We start from the raw sequence: 24,580 nt of genomic DNA, 5'->3' as shown, positions 1-24,580 counted from the left end.
TCAACATACACATTTCTCTTGAGGGCACTGGACGGCATTACAGCTAAGCTATTCTTTGCATTCCTAAGAAATGATGAATGACTCACGACTGTGTCCTGGTGACCCATCACAGTAACAGGATACCAAAATATATAGATCACGCAGACAGCCAAGCCCTCCCCCTAAGTACGAATTTCAGTAACCGACTACACTTCGGATGTGTGACATCCTGTCTGCTTTCATCTGCAATGCTGAAGGCTGACCACCTGAATTTGTTAAAAAAAAAAAAAAAAAAAAATCGAAAATGTAAAAGACATTAAAAATAGGCTAAAATGTTGCTGCTAAAAATAAGGATAAAGTTGAGAGGAAGAAAACCAAGTGTTTGTTTAATAATTACGGCCTGAAGAAAGTTTAAATGCACTTAAGACGAGGCTGGAAAAGTAAAAGACTGGAAAAAAGATATTGATACATGCCTTCTTTCTGCCAGCATTTCATAAAAGTCTCTGATATCTTGACCCGTTTTCTCCATGGAATGATAAAATGCCAACTGACTTTCTCGATTTGCAAAGTCCACCTGAAAAATAAAGGGGAAATCATGTTCAGTGAGAGCACCATCCCATTGTGACAACATTTCACTGCTGCAGCCTGAAGATGGGAGCGGAACTGAAAATGGGGATGATAACATTTAACACCACCAGCAAAAAAAAAAAAAAAAAAAGTCAAACACTTCTCGGGACCGGCCCTACGCATCCCCAGGAATAAAAACCTCTCTCTCTCAACTCCGTGGAGCTGCGTGGAGCCGTACAACCACCTCCTTCCCGGGGTATGTTGTTGTAGCTGCAAGACCGGAGGCTTCTGTTCCGTAAATCAGCAGGAAAAATACACATCGTTATCGTAGTATTGACGTCTCTCATACTACGATTCCAATTCCAGTTCCAAAGTCCCTTTTATCTCAACGCGGTGCTACAGCAGGTCAGGATTATTAATCTGTTTCAGACTCCACGTTATTTGCCCGGGGTTATACGCAAAGGCAAGAGCAGGGACAGGCAAGGAACCAAGCCTCACGAATTGCAGCTCCCTGTTCTAGCTACTCGAAAACTGATGTTTTCTAGCTGAGGGTGACAATATTAAGAAGCTAATGGCACAGCTGATGCAAAAAAGGAAGGATTGGAATGGATTTATCTACGTATATGCCGCGTAATGCAGTATATTTTTAACATTCTAGTTCCCTCTTTTTTTATTAAAAAAAAAAAAAAAAATCAGCCTAGACACTTGTATAACCACAGCAGTGGAGCACAGACGCACACGCATGAAAGGTGTTGCTTATTTTGAAGTTGCTAAGTAGCGACACCCACAAAAGAGAAGATACGAAACTTTTAAATGACCACACATTTAATTGCACAGAAAGGCTCTTTATAGTCAACCAACACGCTCCAAAACTGCAGTGTATCCAACTCCTAACCCCGAGGGGTGCGGAGTCGCTAGGTTAATACACCAGATGAGAGATCATGCTTGAAATCATTACCCGCTCTTTAAGAGAGAAGAAAGGAGGAGGAGGAAGATAATTCAGAGGGTTGGCTGACGCCTCCCGTCCCAAATTAGCGGAACCCATGGGACAGTCGTAACAGGTATTACCACATTCACCCAAATCCAAGACATCCCTGCAAATGTTAAGTGTTGTTCCAGGGGAAAAGTACTTTCTATCTGGTTTTCAGAGTAGTGTTTTTAATTTTTATTGGGTTTTTTTTAATCTGTTCGAAGGAAGGAGCTGCCATCGCAAGAGCAGATTGCACCGTGGGCTGCCGTACCCCACTTTTTTACAGCGCGCGAGCCACCGCAGATCGCCTCGGCCAGGTCAAGAGCCTGGACATCAGCACGGAGCAGCTGAAATGCAGCCGTGTGTCATCCAGGAGGAACTCACAGCCTCGGATTTCACTTTTCTAATACGAAAACAGACCAAAGTTTGCCTTGGATTTGGGTAAATGAGGTAGTAACACGGACACCAACACTCAGGAGCTCAGAGAGACAAGTTCAGTGAAACAAACGGCAGAATACTGGAAAAGGCTTTATAAGTAAGGGTTCAAGATCCCCTAACATCTTGATAAGCCGAGTATAAAAAAATATTAGTTTCAGCCTTTGATATCCGGGACGTACGTGTCCCGCTAAGTATTCCTTTTGACTGGCAGTCTGCAAATGCCAGCGTTTAAGGGGTAAGGCCTAAATACAATTTGTTTCTCTTTTTTTGGTTTGGTTTTTTTTTTTGGTTTTGGAGGTCATTCTGCACACCTTAATTTTATTCCCACCGATTTTCCTCCCCTTGGTCTCTTTTACAGCTGCTTGTGCATATTCAATCTCATTGTAGAGAACCAGGGCCATGCCTTTTAAGCGGTCAAACACCACCTGTAAAAAACAAAAAAACAAAACAAAAACCAAATAAGAGCCTCATCCACAGGACTTAATGTCAGTCCCAACAAAATCCTAAGTCATGAGGATACCAGTAAGGAAATAATTTTTAGCAAGGTTAATTTCCAGGCTTTTCTGATGAGGCATATTGTAATGAAGAGACAATAAAAGGACACGGGACTGCTTTGAATTGTGGATATTGTGGCTTGAGGTATATTATGCCTTTATTTTGTTTTTCTGTATTTTACTTTTAATTTTTTTTTTCTCTTTGGTGACTGAGTTTTGTAGTTTCGCTTTGTTTACTTTTAGGTTTTTTGAAAAATTTCCAATGTGTTTTAGGGGGGAAAAAAGGTAAAGGGAACATTTAATCCCAAAATGGAAACAGTTTTTTGTTATCACAGTCTGCAGTACCACTCGTCAGTTGCTAAACGCCCAATTTCCAAATATTAGCTTCTTTTAGCAACATAAAGTTATTTTTCAAGCAACAACAGCGACAATAAAGAATGTCAAAGCTGCAACACAAACCCACAAAAATCCTTTAAGGAGGCGAGACCCTGATCCTGCGAAGATTTACACACGTTGCTTAACTTTAAGCACAACAACGTCCAGCAGAAATACAGGGGACAACTCACACGCTTAAATTTAAGCATGCGCATAAATCTCTAGTACTGACCCACAGCGGGGCAGGTAACGCACTCCCACCGTGTCATATGGGTATGTTGCACCTTCAGCGACTTTCTTCTTTCACGTCTTTTTTACTGTGACTATCCTAATTGCTTTTAAAAAGTCTTTTTGTGGTCTGATGGAAAAAAAATATACAGTTATGTCTAATTACGTAATTAGCATGCATGAGTGTAACTACGTAATTAGACTGCTGTTCCTCCAATGTCAGTCTTCTAAAAAAAAACAAATTTTTGTTGGGGAGAGACTGTACTGCACAAGAGCACCAAATGGTTTCCAATACTCATTATCTCGGCTCATTCAAAATATATGTATGTTTTATTTTTTTTTCCCAAAAACACCAGAAGCGACTGCTCGACGTATTGGATCAAAAGGATGCAAAGCTACAGAGCCCCGTCGGCCAAATTACACCCCAGAGAGAATTTCTCTACCTGAGCTATATAAAGCCCTGGACAGTGGGGGTTGAAAGGACAGGATGGGAAGAAAGGAAGACAGTAACAACTTCAAACCACACGCCAAAGCCTCCCACCTACCTTTACCACCGGCCCGTATCGGCAGAAATGTCGAGTTAAATACTGATCCGTAACGTTTGTAGAAAGACCATCTAACCACACGCAGTTTGTAGGCATGCTCTTTCCAAAACCCAGCTGAACACAAAAGGGCAAAACTTCCATCAGTACAATTCGCAAGCGTTAAACTAACCGAAGAGAGAGCACGCCTAATTAAAGAGTTATTTGAAGAAAGCGAGTCATTTGTACCGATTTTCTAAAATTAGCATCTCGCGCAGGTGCAAGCAAGACAAAAATCAAATAGCAATTAATGAAAATAATTCTGTATGCTTAAACAAATACAGTGTTTGACAACATTTGTTTCTTCTACAATTTGAATGCTTCTGAGAAGTGACAGGTTGACAGCTCGGGGGACCGACAGCCTCCGTTTGCCATCAGCACCAGTACAGCTTCCCAGCGCGGCCTCGCCAGACGCGGACCTGCGAGGCCAGGGAATGTCAATCTCCAAATCTACTCAGTCCTGGGGCTCTTTGCTGAGACAGCCAGCAAAAATGCTGATTAATCCCAATTACGGTGGTGGCTGAAAGCATCATGCTCTGACCTACGCATTAAAAACCATCTCACTTCCACAAATTATGCTGATATATCCTGCAAAATATCCTACGATGCTGTAAACAAAAGTAACAAGGAGAAGGATACGGTCCGTGGGAGGATTTCTTTACCTTGAGCCGGTTATTTCCAAGATATTCCCCATCCATCTTCTTAATTGCTTTACACACGCTTGCAATATCGCAGTACTGCAGGAACGCGTACTGAGGAACACCGTTCACTTTCTTAATGTCGATATCCTGGGGAAAAAAAAACAAAGCAAAACAATCGGCAGTCAGCAACAGGCCGAAAAGGACATTCAACAGCGTCAACTAGATCTAAGTGGACCTTTTTCTTCAGAGAGACACATGGCACAGCAAGCACTCTTTAATTAATATTTTCTTCAGAGAGAGGATTTAAACAACAGTAGATGGTTAGAAACTTCACTGTTCTGCCGTATCTCCCACAATGGCAAAACCAAATCCTTATTGACGCAGGGAAAGCTCTTCATAATGCAGATTTAAAACTCAACCCCGCAGAAGTAAGCCTGACCTGATCACCAAACAGCAGCTTTAGTTCGCTAATATTATGTCAAGAAGAGACAACTCGGAATCAAAGAAATATAGATTAATTTTTGCTCGCAAAGGCTCACGAGAAAACAACCTGCTCCGATCCTCATTTCTCAGCCAAGAGGCAAGCGGGGTTTCTTTTCCAAATAAATATGATCCATCCTGTTCCTCGAAACAAAGCGATGCCAGATTCGTCTCTTGAACCACCTTGGCACTGACATGGCCAAGGCAAAAAAGTTCCTCAACTTCTGTCGCTGCTGGTATTGGATCCCAAGCCACCACGGGCCCATTCGAAAGTAAGCGCAGTCACGAGAAAGCTCCAAAAGCCTAATAAAGGCTGATTTTAATCAATTTTTAAAAAACCAGCAAGCTTGGAGTTGACATTTGGTTAACACTCAAGCTCAGCACTAGTACTGGAAACGTACTGAGAGCCTCTGAACAAACTCATGATATTATGATTCATTCCGAACTGAAAATAGAAGGCAGAGTGTTTCGTTTTATTTGTTTAAATAGCACGAGCTTCCTTTGTGAGCTACATGCCAACGCCAGCGCACAAATTTAAGCACAAACGTTCCAACGTCCAGGACAGACTAATTTCATGGTTAATAAATTTAGGGACAAGGCAGCAGTTTGATACGGTCTCACCCAAGAGCTCTTTATCTGGGAAAACAGAAGTAAAAAACAGGGAGATTTACACAACTATTAGACTTCTGTAGCCCTGGCCTAATGATTTAAGTGGAATACTAATAGAGGAATACATTTCCAAGAGTCTGAAGTAGCACGATTGCAACCATGGCAAATTGTACTTGACCACTCACCCCGGGCAAGCAATTCCTTCTGACAGGCAAATAAAATATCATTACTTTGCTCATTATCCACCGGAAAGGTTATAAAGCTGGTTCCTTTTGCACCTGAGCTTGTAAGTTTTCACGGAAATCGGGCAAGGCAGCACTGCTGCCGAATTCTGAGCGATTAATAACGTTGAGAGGACAGCACCATTTCACAGAAAAGCCATTTTACGAGACAGTGCACTCCTACTGATAAGCATCTTTATCAGGACAGCTCTGCTGCTGCAACATTAGAAAAGCCGCCGCGTGAATTCATAAACCAGTGTTGATGTCGAGGACAGAGCGGAGGCTGGATGCGCAAGAGCTGCCAGACGGCATAAAATGCAAAGTTTGTATTTGTCCACATCATATAGGGAAGCACGCCTCCCCTTCTTTGGGGGGGGAAGTACATACGGGGTTCCGGGTATGCGTGACTGCTACCTCAACGGTTACAAAAATATTTCAGAACAGAATGAATAAGGCACAGCGCGTTCATAAGCAGCCACAGCTACCACGAGAATATTGTACAGGGAGCATGTAACACAAACGATCAGTGCCGGAACTTAGATCGAATTAATTAAACTGGCCATGGATAGTTACTTTACTTCTCTGGAAAATTTCTCTCAAATGCAACATTGATATGATTTGGCAGAAAGTGGCACGAGGAGAGGAGAGGGGGCTGACTGCTGCTCCGTCTCATTCAGATACGCCTGCTCAGCTGAAAACCCAAATCCCACACGTGCCATCACTGATCCTTGTGCCCAGTGTCCCTTCTGCCCTGTCGTCAGGGCACAGACCGTGACAGCTGACGGCTACTTCCACGCGCAGCAACTAAACCCCTCGTTTCAGAAACTGACAGGGAACTGAGACTTCACAGGGTCGTACTGATTCAACATGAAAATAACACCAGGCGTATTTACATCCCAACTACCTAATTAGGCTTTTCTGCAAACGCTCCCAGACAGCAGAAGATGCATTTCTGGTAAATGCTCCTAGGACTGTTTCTACTGCTAAGTTATCCCCTCAATACACGTGTGCCAAGATTTCACTCTAAACGCAAAGAAAAGCTTTCAGGTATATTCTAGCAAGATGAATGACTCAGATTATTACATAAAGACTGAACTATCTGCCATCGACACTATGATTTACCACCGCTCGTAGCATTTTACAGCGGTGTACAGAAAGAACGGGCGATGACACCATATAGTACAGAGAATTCACATACCACTATCCCACCAAAGCGCTGAAAGATGTTGCGAAGGTCATGGTAGGTGGTTGTTTTCTCCAAGTTGCCAATGAAGAGAGTTCTCGTTGCTTTTGGGTGAAACTCATCTATCCTTTCATCCAACGGACGAAATTCATTCTCGCTTTCTGTTTCTAGAAGCAAAAGAGAGTACGATATTTGTAATGCACGGAGGTGTTTTTCATGTGGGTTCGGTTCATGTTGATTTGTTTGTTCAAGTCTACTTCCTGACAAGCAGATATGATCTGAACAAGAGTAACCAATCTCTCTGACAAAAATACGCAGTACCACATGTGTGAACTGTGTTATTTACACGGCATTTGAAATCTCCACATCACACCACTGGGCGAGTGCTGAGGAATTTGAGCATCCCCAGGTGAAAGGTAGCCGCGGACCCCAACTGCTTCTCTCGAAATTTTTATTTTAACAAATATTAAGGCCTACCATGAATTCAAATCGGGCTTCACTGTACTTGGGGGGGGGGGGACAGCACATGGAAGAAGTTTTGTTTTCACAAATCCATTTTTAAACAAGCAACTGGAGTACAGGCTGACAACCACGTGCTCAATGCTCTGGTTTTCACTGGTCGGTCATTCGGGCTATGCTGCCTTAGCCTCAAAAATGCAGCCGTCGTTAGCTGTTTTAATTAAAAGCAGAAAGCCCAAGCCCATGAGGACTCAGTGCTATGCTTTACACCACCCACTGGCTTCTGCTCGGCTGAGACACGGAAGATGAGATTGTTTCTTCCAGCAGATCCCACTGTTTGAGAAGATGGCAGGATTCCTTCGGTGAGGTTCCAGCCTGGAACTCTCTCCCTGTTTGACCTAAGAGCATCCACTCTTTGTGCTCTGGAATTTATTCTGGCGTATTTCCCAGTTGCTTTAAATTATGTTTCTGCAGAAAGGCCGTTTTAACATTTCCTACTCCTACGCTGCCGCCTCTTCACAACAGCCCGTGAACATGCCCAGCGCGGTGACACGTCCAATTCAAGAAGGGCATGGATCTTACCTGGTCCTATCCAGGCCGTGACTTCAATCTGCATGCCAAAGAAAAGTTTTCCTTTTGAGGCATTTAGTGCTTTTTCCTGGTCCTCCTGCTGTCGGAAGAACACCAGTCCATACCGTTCCTCAGAAGCCCCGTGAATCTGCACCGACGTCACCTTTCCGTACTTCTTGAATTCGTGGAAAAGTCCATCTTTAAGGCTTGTATCTAAACCAAAAAATAAACATTAGTACTATAAAAACGTATTTTTTTACCAATTTAATAGCACCGTAAAAGACATGCAGAAATCCGGTCTTCCTTCTGAGATGTGACTTCACCCAGTTTAACCTGAATCTCAGTGTTCCCAGAAGCGCCTTGTTAATTTTGCCAATGTCCAAAGCCTCTGGCTGATCTCTTTGCCTTGATTTTGAAACCCAGGAAACTACACACGCCAGGTTTTACACTGCTAAAGCTGGCAGTGTCTGGTTATTACTTCTAAAAGACATCCAATTCAAGATGAAGAAGAAATAAACAGTGTTACTTCATCAGTAATCCCATATGGATACTGCACGGAGCAGTTTTCCAAGGCTGGGATGAGGGACCTGGAGCGGAGATCAAAGTTTATACAGCAATCAGTCAATTCAGAAAGATTAACGAGGCAGATTCATCAGATATTGCAAAATCTGACTCACGACCACACAATCTGCCTGCGAACCGTGGGGTGTTTACCTCGGCGATGCGTCACTTCAAGGAATGTAACAGAAATAAAGTCTATAGAAAGAATATTAACATTGTGAGGTATGCTGCTCACAAAGTTAATACATATTATTTTAATTCAGCCAGAGGCTTTGTAGCCATGAATTATAACTGTTTTATAAATGATCCCATGCTGTTTTTTTCTGTGGGATGTCTCCTACAATCAGCACAGAGAAGAGGGAGCGATCGTGTGCACTCCTCAGCAAGTGGTTTCTTGCATTATTTATCATGTAATATTCAACGCCATTACGAATCTGCTCATGGCCGTTTTACAGCACTCACTGCTGCAACAGAAAACCCTGAAGTTTTGGTATATAAAAAAGAAACTGAAGCAGTGGCGAGAATACATGGTCCAAGTTTTAAGAGGAAAAAAAATGAAGATGCTTCAGGTTTTTCCCCGGGAAAATCCACATTATTGCTTCAAAGCACCAGCTCCAGTAGCTGGAAGTGCTCAAGCCCAGGACTCGAGCAAGGGACCTGCAGGATTTCTTAGTCGGGCACTGATGAAGCGATTTTCCCACCGTCACACAAGAACCGAGGCAGAAGCAGAGAGAGAATCTCGTCCTTGGAGGCAGCATGTGGCTGCCACGTCAAAGACACAATAAAGCTTATCTAACCAGTCCTTAACCTGCTTCCTAGTCCTTTTTTACCCCCTATTACGCTTTCCCAGGTGAATTTACCTGTTGAGCGCACTGGAAGATTCTGAACCTTGATCCCAAAACTTTTCCGGGGTTCATCTTTCTCCAGAGATGGAAGCAGCTGGGATGCAGGCGCCGGGACGGCCGTCGACTGGACGGACCGTGCTGGGGACTCGTCGCTGGAGCTGCTGCTGGAGTCGCTGCTGTCAACGGCATAAAGGAAACCAGAGGTGAGTGCACGGAGACGCTAAGTGACCAGAGGACATGGGTATTTTATTTAAAAAGCAAAATGGCAAGAGTTTTCGCTCGCCTAGAGGCCTTCCTCTCTCCTGTGCCTGATGCAGAAAATCCAGTTTCCGTAACACAGCCCAGTTATAGGCAGGAATTCAGGGTCATTCTACAAATATTCTCCTACAAAGCCCTCAGAGGAGACAGCCAGGGAAACGGAATACGGGTAACATGTGAGCTAGATCCTGTTACGCTCCATGACAATGGTGGAGATTTAATTAAGTGTAATACAATGTTGTATCAGCTTAGGAGCTGTGTGGGAAGACCGGAGAAATACAGAGAGGGTACACAGGTTTGCCAGAGCCTGGAAATCCCTCTCAGCGCTCTCACGTACGAAAAAGAAATATTATCGTGCTCTCAGGTGCCGCTGTCAATCTGAGAGTCAACCCTAGAGTTCTCCTTCTGCCTCTTGCATATCTTTAAAAAAAGATCCCTACCTCCAATGATACAAAAATCTCGTGCGAGAAAATCACGGCAAGTTTTTTTCGTCAACCGCTCGAGAACAACCTGGGCAGGTGTGTACGAACCAGCAACACTATCGCTATCTGCAGGCTCAGCCCCAACGGCCAACTTCAGGGTATAAAGAATTCAGACCCAAGAACACCTTTTATAAACAGTAATTGCGGCAGAACGGGATTTGCATATTAGATCATACCAGGAGTCAATCTAATCCACCGACTCTTGACGGTGCAGATCGTTAGATGCTTCACAGGAGAGTAAGAAATACGGAGAATAATGTTATTAAAGCTTGCCCAGTGGGGACACGTCATCTTTTTCAGTGGCTGATTTCTTCCCCGAGGCACGAGGGCTTATAACATCGCTAAAAATAATTTTGTCTGACATAACCCTGGAGACTCTCATTCTCCATTGCACGAGCAGCCTTCTCAAAAACTCTGCTGGAATTTTAACTGGGAGGCAGGAGGGGGGAGATCTGCCACGTACAAAAATAACCCCGTCAGTTTTAAATTTGCTGCTTTCGATTTAATTTTTATGTTCCTCTTCACGTCGCATCAGAAAAAACGATAAGCAAATTTATCTTTTTCTTATCTTAAATTATTTCATCGGCTTCTTATATTCCCTCTTTACATTAAATCTTTTACCTTATTTCTTGTCTTTTCTCAGGGAAACCATTTCAGGCTTCTAGGCATTTTCATGATTTGGTTTTGTGACCTTTTCTACCACACTCCTTTTTTGCGGGGATACAGTTTATATAGCACCAGCGTAACAGCGACGGAGTCATTCTTCTTAAAACATTCCAGAAAACTGGTTTTCTTTCTGAATATCTTGGTGGAACGAGAGCTGCGGCACATTACTAAAAGCCCTTGGGCTCTGTCCCCATTATATTTGGAGGCGCAGAAGAAAAGGCAATCTCTGTCCCAAAATGCTTACAAGCAATCGGAGGAGGATATAAAAACACACCAGACCAAAACAAAACAAGGTCAAAAATGCAGAAGTAATAATAAACACGAGAAACTCTCCTCCCAGTCTCACCCTCTCCTTCCAACCCTCCCGTCCAGTTGACATGGAGCCACTTCACATGTTGGTGCCTTTCCCACACACTCTCCTCCTCCTCCTCCTCCTCCTCCAGCCCCAGAGGAGGAAGTTCAACATCGCTTTGGGAGAGGAGATAAAATAAAATAAAGCCATGCCAGAAAAGGAGTGGAAAACCGAACCCCTTCTCCTGCTCTCCTCTTCCGTGGCGGGCTCTGCCATACACTCACCAAGGGGCAGCCGCCCTGCACCACCCAACCTCATATTTCATACATATATATATATGAAACATATATATTTCCCCTATTAATCTATAGTCCCTTGTGTTTCTCAGCTCTGAATTTCCTACCACCGTGATGCCCGTTCACAGCCTCATTTTTCTTCTAAATTTCTAAAGCGCCTTTCTTTTTGCCTCACCCGCATTTGTGCGGCCTGCTTTCACGCCCTCTTCATTAATGAACTATTTAATTGCTAAAAGTGAAGGCTGCTGCAATTCACTCCTCATCTTTTGCCCATTTAGCCCATACCCTCCGCTTCCTCCCTTTCTGCTAACTCTGGCTCATCCCAAGTCCTCATTAAATTGAAGTTCTTCACAGAATTTTGGGAAAAAGAGGACAAACCCAGACCCAGGTGAACAGGCCTTTGGTAGCCTCAAGGGGTAACACCCGCAATCGCCTGCTACTATGAAATAAATTGGCAAAGACCAGAGCAACTTCTTTTAAGACACAAACATAGTCAGAGAATGCGTGTGGGGAGAATCTGAAAAGAATTCCCAAGCTGAGAGCAGTACCGCCTGGTTCCCCATTTCCCTGGGGAAGGCTAAAATAAGATTTTTAGAGCTGCGGCAGGCCTCTGCCCCTGCACGCGTTTTTACTTTCCCTTCTCGCATCTTGATGCTCAGTGTGATTATGATCAACTATGCACTTCCTAAAACATTTTAAATACTCTACTTTGCTGAGATTGTATGTTTTAAGCAAGAGGCAGCATTGGATTTCTATTTAAGCAACGCTTTAAAATGGGAACTTTTTTTTTTTTTAATGAGGCTTTTTTTTTAATGAGGATGTTTAAAATATGATACATACTGTTAAAATCACAGCATTCCACTGGGAAAAAAAGATAATCTCTGGGTAACACCGTAAGAGGTCCAAGCGATGAAACAGCAGCCTAACAGGGTGATAAATTCCACAAGAAGAGTTTGAATTCCATGCAGCTTCGGGAAACGAGGAACACGCTGCTAATTTCCACTTCCCCAGGGAGTTTCAGGGATCCATGTCCATAAACAAATCAAGACTTTCTGAGACATTCCAGAACAAAAATTCATTATTTCCCGACTCTGCTTTTAGAAAGGGGGAAGAAAAAAAAAATGGCAGCAGGAACAATTCCGCTTTCTTTAGGGGAATTTTCCAATTGAAGAAACGTGGATATAATAATTCAAAAGTCAAAGGTTTTATCTTCTGTGAATAGGAGAATGATGGAAGAGTTAATTATAGCTGCTGTGTCATCCAGTTATAGCACACAGCTGAATCAAAATAAACCATCTGACAGTGAATTATATGTAGTCTCAAGCAGAAGAACAGAACTCCTTTTCAACTACCCCAGCTTTAAAAATATACAAAACTAAAGCACGTAAGCTGCGCGAGGATACGTTCCCAGAATATTAAAATGAAAATATGGCTTTTCTTTTCCCTGTGAGTAATGCTGAAAACAACTGCCCTTTGCCAACTCACAGAAAATAAGTTATTAAAAATTCCTTCTAGCAAAATTAATTTTAGAAGAACAAGCTGGGGAAATTTTAACGTGGGAATATGGCAGAGAGGTTAAAACTACAGCTCTGATAATCTCCCTTCTTAAAAGCATTTCGAGTAATCAATAGGTCTTGGGGCAGGCGTGAAGAAAATGGCTTTGTAACTTCATTTTGCGCTTCCGCTAACAGTATTAAGCCCGCGATGATTTTTTCCAGCAGCAGAGCGTGCTCTGGCACACGGCCTTTTCCCAACACAGGAAAACCTGCTCTTCAACATCCATGTAAAGCCAGCGGTGCAGAATGCCAGCATGCAGCAAAGCTCATCTCCCGAGCTGTCACAACACACGCCTTTCACGGAGAGGGAGCCTGCGCTGGGAATTGAAACATCTCGGGCTCCAGTTGCCTCTTCGGTGGTTTGCAGACTTCTTCTGGTGACGTATGCTCGTTTATGAAGAACTCGAGCAATTAGCAGGGAGGATTTCAGGCGCTCTTTTGTCCAGCCCAGATAGCTTCTAAAATTAGTTTCACTCCAGCTTTTATCATGGCATCACAGCGACGTCAAATAGAGACTTTTGGTTTTACTGGCGGCAAAATCACATGGAAAACCTGAGCTATAAAGGAGATCGTTCTTACTTTAATAAGAAGGTGGACATGAAATCCTTTCCTTGTACATGCACTCTACAAAAAGCATACTTTACGAGCCCTTTTAAAATATTAATCTCCCTTCCATAATTGCCTACAGTGTTTTACAAGCACATAGGACGCGTGTGTTCTTACTCATGGTATTTATCTATGTATCTTTTTCTATCAATCTAGATAAAAATCTATTAATAATCCAGCCCTGAAGTTCTATCCATATGGGCAGAGTCCCAAAGACTCACCGGGTGAGAATCTAGCAACGGGGTTCAGGTCACAAAAATGAGCCCCAAACACGCCCGATTTCAGCACGCTGCAGCTAATTTAGCACACAGAAATTTTTCTTTTCTCACTTAGCACTTAGCAAAGATGACATTCCAAATTCTGGCGCGCGCTGCCTACATAAACAGTCCTCATTTCCACCGAAATATCTCATTTTCAAGCAATTGCATTTTGCAGCTCTGGTAACTAACTATGAAGTTACGCTCCATTTATGTATGAAAAATGAAAGCACTCGAGCGAAGAATACAAAGCGAGCCCTTCTCTTTGTTCCCCGGCAAAAAAAGGAGATAAAAGCGAGACTCCAAACCAGTCGATGGAACAGGACACACGCTGCTTTCCCTCAATGGCAGCTGCGCTGAATCAAGGGATCTCACAACCTGCCCTCCCCTCTTGCAATTTTAAAATGTGGGACAATCGTCATTTCTGTGAATTGGTTTGAGAACGGTGAGTCAGCTGCAAGGCTGGCAACCGCCCTCCTTATGGCAAGCAGGAAACACCGCGGCCTTCGTGGAAAATAGAGCAGAAAGAAGGGTTAACAACGCACTGCGGGTTGCGCACTGCCAAAATTCAGGTTTAAAACCAAAACAAGACACAAAACCAACCTCTGATTGTCAGAGCAAGTGAAGGAAAACAAGCCACCTAAAATCATTTGAAACCCTTTTCAATTTTCAAGGGAACGCATGCCAAATTTCAGCAGGAAAAAAATGTGAAAATGAAATGTTTTGGGGTTGTTTTTTTTTAATAGCTGCCTTCAAAAAAATGTTTAACCAGCACTGGTAAACGACCCAGGATTCTTTTTAGAGAAATACGCAGAGCGATTACCTTTTTTCCTGCCAAAATTAAACTGAAATCAGGAACTCTGCCTAGATCAGCTATGATTCAATACCCTGTCAAAATAATCTCTGAGCAAAGAATTATCTCCTAGAAAGATCTATTCAGGACAATAACACAAGACAACCTCCCTCCGCACGAGTCCCGGCTGACGGCAGGTTGTTCTCACGGCTGATGTCAGCCACAGATTCCCAAGTCGGGTCAGGAAATCCAAAGTTAATGTACAGTCGGAAGGAACAGGAACCCTTTTTTCTCGTCCCTCCCTTTCCAGATCCGAGTTAAGTCACCGTAGATGATCTCTATGCAAAAAACACCAGCTGCAAAAGTCGGCTAGTGACAGGGCTGTACAACCAGCTCTATCCAGAAGACGCAAATCCTTGGGATACTTCATATATCGGCAATCAGCTTTGGAAAGAAACTGCCAGTTAGATTTCTTAGGTCTGGGAAAACGGCACCGGAAAACTGGTCAAAGCATCCTGAATGCGCCAATGTGGGTTTTTTTGGAAAAAAAGAATTAAAAAAACCTGATTATTGCAAGCCAACACCCAGCAAAAAATATCACGCTAACTGCTTAAAAAAGACAAACCTTAAGAAATGCATCATATTCCATTCTAGTTACAGATTAAAGGATCTTTGCCCATGACTTCTCTTCTGGTTGAAAAATGGTATATTGAAATAACATATGCACAGGTTTACTATAGGTTGCTATTTCTGTCCTACTACTAAATACTACATGAATCTAAAAAGGTATTTAACCAGAATTTCCTTAATTTTCTACACATGTGCAAGACCAAAAACACAAGTTGAATTACACGTGGCATAATAGGAAGGGCAAGTAACCCATTCCCACAAAACTCCAGGTTACTCCAAGAATCCAGCCAGCTGTCTGCCACATTCGAGGAGGAATAACCACGATGAAAATTCGAGGTCTGGGCAGAGGGTTAGCATCTCTTTGTCAGAGCAGATTCCAACGGTGACCTAAATATGCAGGTAGTTGTTTTGTACACACGATGCGTCCTGCAGAACACCAGTCCACCTCAGCGTATTTGTAGGGAAAAAAAACAACACATTTCTCACATCTACGGAAATAAATATAGGGTTGGTTTTTTCCTAGTTAAAAGGAGTTGTTGAACGCCAAGTGAAAGATAGCTGAAAAGCCAGTCAAACATCTAAAGTTTGTTTGTACGAAGAGATGAACGAAGAGGCAAGAAGTTGTTACCATATTTTGCAGGCTAGAGGCGAGCAGCTGAAGGGGCTCGGCCCACACACACACCCCACAAAGAGCTTGAACCCCGCTCTTCCATTTCATAACAACGCTTTACACATTTAATAAGAATAGACGCAGACTCGGGCTGCTCGGCGTGAGAGGGTGGAGAAAGCAAGCCGGGGAGCTCCACCTAATCATATCCTCTCGGTGTAATTACCCTGTGCCCATCACCCTGGCTTCCAGCACCTTGGGAGCCCGTGGTGCAGAGCACGCCGGGATGCGACCGCATGACATTCTTGGCATCTTCTCAAGCTGCCGAGAACTCGCCACCCAAGGAACTTTGGTTTGTGCATGTCACACACGCAGCCTCAGAAGTATTTAACAACACACAGCTATGATAAAACAATCCACCGAGGGGAAAGAAAAAAAAAAAAAAGACCTACTACATGTAAAAGGAAAACAGTCAGAAAAAGCATGCAATAAATAAAAAAAAAGGATTTACCACTCTGTAGAAAGATTATTAAATACTGCAGACAAGTGGAATTAGGTCATCCTCTTTCCCTCAACTTTTTCTGTCTTACCACACCCAGAAAGGCGACTTAAGAAATCTCCTGCTGGGCTGGAATCCTAAATTGAAAGAAATTAAATTAAATGATGTTTAAAGGCCATGGGAAAGTAGCACAACCATGACAACTCGCTGTCTTTTAGCCGGTCAAATAACACAGACCGTTTGCAGTATTTTTTTCAATCTTCGACCAGTAATTTTTTTCAGATACAGTCTCCAGATAGTATTTACCATGTATTTAACCCACATCAAGTGACTGGTTTATTAACACTGCATTTTAATTTCTGTGACTGGACATACTAATATATTTACTTTAGTAATTTTATCATGATGTCTGACACCTGACCTTCGATGAGAAACAGCAGGCTGAAATGAATCACGGAAAAGATGAAGATGCTGCTCAGAAGGACAGAGGACCTTTCCCACCTCCAGAACCACCTTCCCCCTGGAGCCACGTGCTCTGAGAGTTTCAAGACAGCCATGGGCTCCTTTTAATTCTTCCCTGCAACTAAACAATCCGTTGCTAAAAATATGTATGTTTATATTAATCCCTGTCTGGCTGAGGGAGACTGTGCCCAACCCACAGTCAGCGTTACCACCTCGCTCCTCGACCTACGTCCCTCTGTCCTCAGGCTTGAACTTCATACAGGCAAGAATAAAAATCACTAACCTGGGGGGGGGCAAGTCTTGGTTACAAACACATCAGTTTATCTACATAGCAAACAGCCGACTCAGCAACCAACAGCTTACTACTGCTGGGAGGACGCCACTCAAGCCCTCTGCTCCCCGCGCCGGCTGTTCACTTGGCCGTGGATGGGTTTGGTGTTGAACTTGGGAGCAGCTGGAGATGCCTCCCCAGTCGCCGCCTTCTCCAAACTGGGACGGATGCTCCCAGGGAACAGCGGGACCGCTCAGGCTCCAAAAGGAAACCCCGGGAAGCCGGAGGAAATGCTTTCTCAGCAAACGGCCACAGTGACGGAGCTCAATGCTGGGAAAGATTAAAGTCATCGAGGCCTTGAGGGTGAAGTACAAAGCCAGCTCTTTGGTGCAGCTTTCCCACAATTAAACTTCCACCGATGCAAAGAGGGAAGAAAGAGGGTGGGTGTGAGAACGCACAAGCCCAAGGAGCCTCCGTTTTTTAACATCACCTTCATCGAGGGAATCCTTGGGTCAAGAACCAGTCCCTGTGAGAAGTCCCGCTGCAGCCATCCCAAACTCCCACCTCCTCCCACCGCACCGGGATTCAGCCAAATTATTTCAAGTGCCGCCAGGACCTGCCTGCAGAAGAGCTGCTGCTGAAGGCTGCCAGCACCGATAAGCCTGCGATCGCAGCTGTTTTTAAAAGAAAATAGCGGGGCAGAGTTCACCGCTACGGCGGAGGAACGGCTTGTTCTGTCTAGAAGGAAAACTGCTTTCAACCCCTTTGGCCAAACTTAGCGTAATGCCGTTAAAGTAAACAGCTTTTGCCAGCTATCTGCAGACGATCTAAATTAATATTTTGCAACTGTCACCTCAGAGCATATGAAATCTTTTTTTAAAAAAAAATAAAACATTTTTGTTCAAGACTCATGGGAGGTAGGTATGTCCTAACATCCCTGCACTGCAGATGGAAAAATCAGGTAAGAGGAGGCCAAGGGCTTTGCCCAAGGTCATTCAATGAATCACCGAGGGAGCAGGCGGAGAAACTTGATCTCCTGGCTCGCGGGAGGCCAAATCATTTCAAAATACTGAGAAAGCAACATTTAAAGGCAGTTTCCTAAACAACAACTGCACTGCTTTCATGAAGGGATCTACTAAGCATCTTTTAAAAAAGAACTACCCTACTCCAAGTGCTGTCCATAAGCCAGGAGAGTGAAATGCCATTGAAAATGCAACCACTACTGCGTCCAAGTATGTTACTACATGTTTACTTGAGTAAAAAGCAACTTCTTTTGCCTTAAAAGCCCTGAAAAATTATTTCCTGGGAATAAACACTTCTTAATACAATTTTAAAAGTATTCGGCCTTAACTATATTGACGTCATGTCGAGCATTGGACCTTTTTCAGAAGAAAAGCTTTTTTCATATATACTGAAACCAAAAAACCCCCAGGTTATTTTCAGCCTTGCAGAGGTATAAATGCTTTTTTTAACAAAAAACTGTTGGTAGAGCACAACAAACAGAAGCAGAAGATTAATTCTGTTTTCGCATTTTAGAAAAGCATCACATTTTGCCTTAAAAAAAGCCAACCCTGGCACTATTTTTATGCCCAACATCTCGTTTGCCTGGCCCCACGCCTGCCCCGCTCCTTACCTGCTGCTCCCCAGGGCCGCTCTCCCTGCCCGCACGGGCACCCAGCCCCTCACCGTGTCCTCTGCCCTGCCGAAAGGCGGGTGAGATCGTCGCCTCCCTCGCCAAGGCGCTGGTTTCCAGCGTTAAGACAAAATGCCATTTGTTGCAATTCCCTGATTGGGAGCCCTTTTGAAACGGCGCCTCCTCTCTTATAAACAAATAGAATTGTTCTCGGGACGGGAGCTGCAATGGAAGGCATGCCAAGATGCACAGCTGATAAACAATGCCTCTTAAGTAAAACTGGGACCATGCGAAGCTTAATATAGAAATTCCATTTATGGCAGATAAAGCTGTGGAAGTTTAGTACTTCTAAAAACGGTCACCATTGTCCAAAGAGCAAAATCTCAAAGAAAACGGACAAAGCGACCCTAGTTCTCCATCAGAGAGAAGTACATTTGCTAAGGGTGTTTTTCAAATGGAATTTCTACCTCCTACCACCTTTTAAAAAAATGCCAAAGAGATGAAGGGAAGAATATTTCTTATTTTTTTGTAATATCCTTTTTTAGACCAACTACAGCAACTGGAAGATGCACAAGAGCACTTCGTCAAACCAGAACGGTAGCTGCGATGTTCACGTAAAGGGCTACTTAAAATGGAAGGCCTGGGAAAAAAAATGTCATTTCTGTGATCTCAGCCGGCATACATTATGAAAGAGAAGACATTTGATGAGTTGTATGCTAAGGATTAATTTGCCATTTAAAAATGCAGAGAACAGATGGATCTCTTGGCTAGGACTATATTTGGGAATTACTTCATTTTCAGCCCACATGCAAATAAAAATACAACTAAAAGTAGAACTTTCTGTGAAATTTCACATGGGTAGAAAACGCTTAAGTCACGAAAATAAAAAAAAAAACCACGAAGATCTTTGTATGAAACAGGTAAAATGCTACAGCCTAGCGAACGTATTATCATGTTGGCGGGGAAAACATGCTTTGACATTTGTCAAGCAACTATATAGAGTAATGCCAACCTTAGAAATTTACAAAAAAAAAAAGAAACACACAAAAAAACCCAATATCATATGACAGAGTGGTTTTTGTGTTTGCCTCTGAAGAGTAGCTTCTGAAAAAGCACCCTATTGTAATTTAATTCAGCAGTACTTGTTATGATTTAGCGATTAAACCTCTACATGGTCAAAAGTCCAGGGACTCCCCTTCGCAAAAAATCCTGGCCCATTTCCATCACACAAACTAGAGATTGTAAAGCAAGGATGAGGACTTAGATATTTGTGGGGAAAAAAACGCAAAAGTAGGGAAAAACACAAATGAAAAATGCCTTACGTCCTCACAACTCCCGGGATCGACTGCCTTTACCCCCCTGGCGTCCACACCACGCGGCAGCACATAGTTCCCAGGGCTGGGAAAGGAGGAGCAGCTCCAGTGAAGCAGTTCAGCTGGTAGACTGGAGATGACAGGACAGCAGAAAAGTCCTCCCTGGAATTCCCACACGCAAAGCCTACATGCCCCACCTGTGCGCTTCCCTTACGGGATTTAGCACTGACTTTAAAACCTCCAAACCATAGCAGCACGGCGAGGCGCAGTCTGCAAAGCCACATGTTCAGTATTAATTAAACATCTTCCTTTTTTTTCACACGTGATTTCTAAAAGTTACAAGGCAACTGCATACTAAAAAGCAAAACCAACATAAACTACTTCTGAAATGATTGGTAGATAGCATCTCTTTGTTGGAGAAACACAACCAGCCATTCCTCACTTCCCTCCGCCTCCATACAAACAAACAAACAGAAAACTTACACCCAGCAAAGCCCCGACTGGCGCAGGACGTCTTCGGCGTATTCCCGGACTCTGAAACAGGGATAAACGCAGCTCCACGCGTGTTTAGAAAGCGAAGAGGAAAAGAAAATTTCTACTAACCCGATAGCTTCCTTTCTGCGACTATTCATCCTTCACAATCCAGACAACAGGACATACCAGGCAGCAAACAAACATCGAAGGGAGGGACTAACTTCAAAGCAACTGGGTAAATCTTACATAATTTGAGGGTTTGAGATCTTGCGGCAACCTCTCACCAAACGAGGTGTCAGATGATACGAGGAGGTCAAACCTGTAGCAGCCGGAATAAGTAGGGCACTTTGCATCTCTCCGTCGGCCCAGCCCGGCACCATTTGTCCATGGGGACCCCGGTGCTGCTTGTTCTCGGGAATTCGCTTTCAGGAGGAGAACAGAGCTTTTCTTTCACACCTTATCGCGCCAGAAAAAGCTTTCTACTCTCAAGCGGACAAAAGATAACAAAATACGTGAACGCCCTTATTGCCAGGATCCGCGCCTTAATTCCTCTCCTGATTTCTAAAGTGTTTGATGAGGTTTTCATATTTTTCCCCAGGTATAAAAGCGATGAAGATTACTGGGCATCTGTGGAAAATACAATGCAACTGTGGAAGAAACGAGACAACGGCCCTGAAAACCACTCGTAGAAAGGATTCTCCAAAAGGTACTTTTGCTGCCATCCTAGATTTCTGAGTAGCCATTTCCATCCAGCCAAAATCATTGCTTTGAGCTAAATAAAGCAACGGCACACTGAACCCCGGACATTTTTCCAAGAGAAGTGTTTGAAAGGCTCCAGGTTTTGCTTCCCTGAAGAGAAGAGAGGGCTCGAGGTTGGAAGGAGATGGGGTATTTGTTTCTGAAACCCAGCAAACATCGGGAAACAGAAGAACAGGTCCCCTACCTTTGTTACAGGATTGTTGCAAGAAGGAAGGATTCATAGAGAAGTCTTGTTTCTTAATGCTACGCACACTAAAAGGGCTATTTTTGTTCTTCTATTATGCACTTAATAAATAATAATGCAGGGTTTTCATGTGTTTTATTAATATAGCACCTACACAGTGCACATCTCTTCCTCCTTTTGGCAATTCAGCTTTTGCTTCCCCTGAAAGATTTGAAAAAATTAGGACTACGTCCTGGCACACAGAAATTGTTGCTCCTCTGTACAACACCGAAGCCCTTGCTTCTCTCCGAGTCTGTGATTTTCCACTCGTAAACGTGCGGCATCCTCTCCTCCGAGCGGTACTACCAGCTGACCATAATGATCTGGAGAGGGATATCTAATCGCTCGCTAAGAAGCTTTCACGCTTAAAACCTTGATGCCATCATTAGTGGTTTCAGCACTTGCGACATCGTGGACGGACTGCGCTTGATGCTTGGACGTTAAGGGCCAACCTAAGTGCATCAGTCACACCATTAATTCAGTCGGCAAAGACTGAGGGATTATATTCTTTTTCTTCCCCCCAGTAAGGTTTATTTACCATTAATTCATATCCTTAAGACCTTATTTTAAGCACAGCATGTTCTGCCTAAAGTTGTTTTTAAGGTTAATGCCCATGTCTTACAAATACGCCTCCAAGAGAGCTGTTAGGTTTTAAGGGGAAGGTTCTCCTCCCGAAGGCATTACAGTACCGGCATCCACGCCTCTGGCAGAGCCAAAATCATCCTCTTTGGGAAAAAACACCCAAATCCCTGTATCTACAAGTCCGACCTTTAAGATGTGAAGGGATGCTCTGTCTACGCTTTAATGGAAAGACGTATGACTGAACACAGGCGGCGGGTGGATTTTTCCTTTGATCATCATAAATGACTGGTATTTTTTCAGGAAGCATTCAGTACGGCCTTCCTCTTTTGCTATTCATCCCTCCACGTGAATATTCATTACAAATTATTAAACTGCTCATTATTCCGAAGGTCTTGACAATGGGAATCCTCTCCCCCACCTTTCGGTGCCTATAATGTACGTCTCCATCCGAGCTGTCTAGACTCCCTTCATCATCAGCGCAGACAAGCAGGCACTTCCAGGCTATGATCCCTCTAATCTATTTTAGCGATGATTCACATCCCAGTTGTATTTCTCTCGAAGAAAAGGGGAATCTGGACCATTCACACGGAGGGAGGCACCCAACACAGCCTATCGCACTTCCCGGTTTCCCTGTTTTGTTTGGCTTTTTCAGGGTTTGCTTTCCCCTCGCTCCGTCGGCGTGCAGCAGGAAGAGAACAGGAGGCAGATTTCTTCCTGCCTTCGGGATCCCTCAGATGGAGCTTCTGAGAAGTAACACGGCCAGCTTCAACTTCCCTGACCTCAGCTAATTCTTTCCTTCCCTCAGCCTACTCAAGATGATTAAGCAAAATACTTGGAAGGAAATCAAAGCCTTAAAAATGCAATTAGAAGTGACCATTTTGTTAATACGCGCGCGCGCGCAACCCCAAAGTCAAATCCAATCTACCGACAGCACCAGACCTTCCCCCGTGAAGGAAATCAATCCTCAGCAGCTCCCACGGGCTTCACAAACAGCCCAAAACCAGCCAAACTCAGGAGGATGACATCTCCCCCGACGCTGGCCAGAGCAGTGCCTTCCACACGGCTCCGGCTTTTCCCACCCTTCCTAAAAAACGATATTAGGAAGACCTGAAATTGCCAAAGCTCACACCAGATACCGGCTCCTGCAGCTGTCCACTGGTGACTTAGAAGTGTTATTTTTAAAACACAGCAGGTCTCTCTGCCCCAGCAGACGATAAGGCGAGTTCGCACGAGGGTCTGGATTTAGCCACCAGAAACCCTCATATTTGCTAACAAAGTCTCTGATCTAACTGCAAGAAGCCTTTACAGCATTAAAAAAAAAATTATCTCTTAAACAGAATGCAACACAATAAAGTCGTCTGAGATGATCTAAACAGTTATTCCTGTAATAAAATAGCTACATTTTTGTAGGACCCCTTTCCTTTGCTTCCATCCTCCACACAATGCATTTTTAAGACTCCCAACCTGAAATTTATTTGGAAAAAAAATAAAAAAGGAAATCTTTCTCTGCCTGTAGAGGCAAAGAAATCAAACACACGTTGAAAAAGCAGGAGCAGCAGCAGCTAAGCTTCTGGGCCCTGCTACAGAAACAAAGACTGACTGGCCAGATTTAGATAAACACCTACTTCTGCAAATTTAGGAAGAGGCTTAATTGCTTTGTCATTTAGAGCCAGCAATTACCAACTATTACTGGGAGCACTGCAGGAGATAGGGGGGGGTTATTAATTGTCACAAAACGTCCACTCTTTTGGGGACAGCTCAGGCAAAGAAAACTACATATAAAATAAAACAGCCACTTAACTTGATTTTATTGTATAGTCATATAAAAGATGGGGGGTGGGTTCTTCCAGAGGGGCTAGCAATGTTGAAATTTATATTTTATTTTGCAACTACGTCCTACCTGCTTCATACCACAGCAGTGGTGGGGTTAAGATGTGGGAGTAGGCTCCAAATTCGCCCATTTGGGGGGATTTTTGGGGCTCATTCCTCTGGCGGGGGAAACCGGTGCTAATTTCTGGAGTAGGGAGCGTGTATGGCACCGAAGGAAGGTTTTAAAAATAAAAAGTGACGTAAAACTCAAAAGGTTGAGACGGAGAGCCTGGTTACCTCCCTCAGACCTGGATTTTACAGAGGCGCTGCTGTCTCACTGCGTAACCACGGCGCTTTCCTGCGTTTGTGTGAGGAAAAAAAAAAATCTTCACGAAAGAGCGAAAGCCTCTCCAGCGTTAGAGGTTGGGGTTTTCAATATATTTAAAAAAAAAAAAAAATACAGGGTTTTTTTTGTAGAAAGCGGAGGTATTTTTACCCGGCGGGTTTCCAGGGCGGCTGAGGGGCGGCGCGGGCGGCCCCGCCCCGGGGGCGGCGCGGCGGCGGGCCCGGCCGGCTCCCGCCGGTTCAGACCGGTTCTCCGCCACAAACAACCCGCCCCCCCGCGCTGGCTGAGGCGGCCCCGGCCCGGGACTGCGAGACCCTCCCCCGACAAAGGCAGCGCGGCGGGGGAAACACCCGCCTTTGGCTTCCGCACACCCGGGGGAGCCGCTCCCCCCCACCCGGCTGCGCCGCCATTACAGCGCCGGGCCGGGCTCCCGCCGCCACCGGAGGCTGTGAGAGGCGACCTAAAAGCGGCGGATTTTCAGCGCGAGATAAAGATCTATTATGCAACGCACATTTTTAATAGATTACTCTAGAGTATACAGATGAGGTAATGCGAGTTGGCGCCC

At 44.0% G+C, this 24,580-nt stretch overlaps 1 protein-coding gene across 12 annotated transcripts in view; it reads right to left on the bottom strand.

The window, feature by feature from the left end:
- The window catches only part of SPEN (spen family transcriptional repressor), a 69,016-nt gene that overhangs the window by 15,682 nt on the left and 28,754 nt on the right, over positions 1-24,580 (bottom strand). For 5 of the 12 annotated variants that reach the window (XM_074560519.1, XM_074560516.1, XM_074560517.1 and 2 more), the window contains 7 exons: positions 9,217-9,377; positions 7,808-8,008; positions 6,782-6,933; positions 4,295-4,420; positions 3,597-3,710; positions 2,266-2,379; positions 453-553 (listed from right to left, as the gene is read on the bottom strand). In XM_074560519.1, coding sequence (XP_074416620.1) covers positions 453-553; positions 2,266-2,379; positions 3,597-3,710; positions 4,295-4,420; positions 6,782-6,933; positions 7,808-8,008; positions 9,217-9,377 — 969 coding nt within the window. Of the gene's footprint in view, positions 1-452; positions 554-2,265; positions 2,380-3,596; positions 3,711-4,294; positions 4,421-6,781; positions 6,934-7,807; positions 8,009-9,216; positions 9,378-18,509; positions 23,757-24,580 lie in introns of those variants that run through there. The other 7 variants (XM_074560520.1, XM_074560521.1, XM_074560526.1 and 4 more) reach the window with 5 other exon arrangements.

This window comes from Larus michahellis, chromosome 16, assembly GCF_964199755.1.
Source record: "Larus michahellis chromosome 16, bLarMic1.1, whole genome shotgun sequence".
Classification (NCBI taxonomy): Eukaryota; Metazoa; Chordata; class Aves; order Charadriiformes; family Laridae; genus Larus; species Larus michahellis.
Note: the sequence above shows the minus strand (reverse complement) of the source record. Positions and strands in the feature narration are given on the sequence as shown.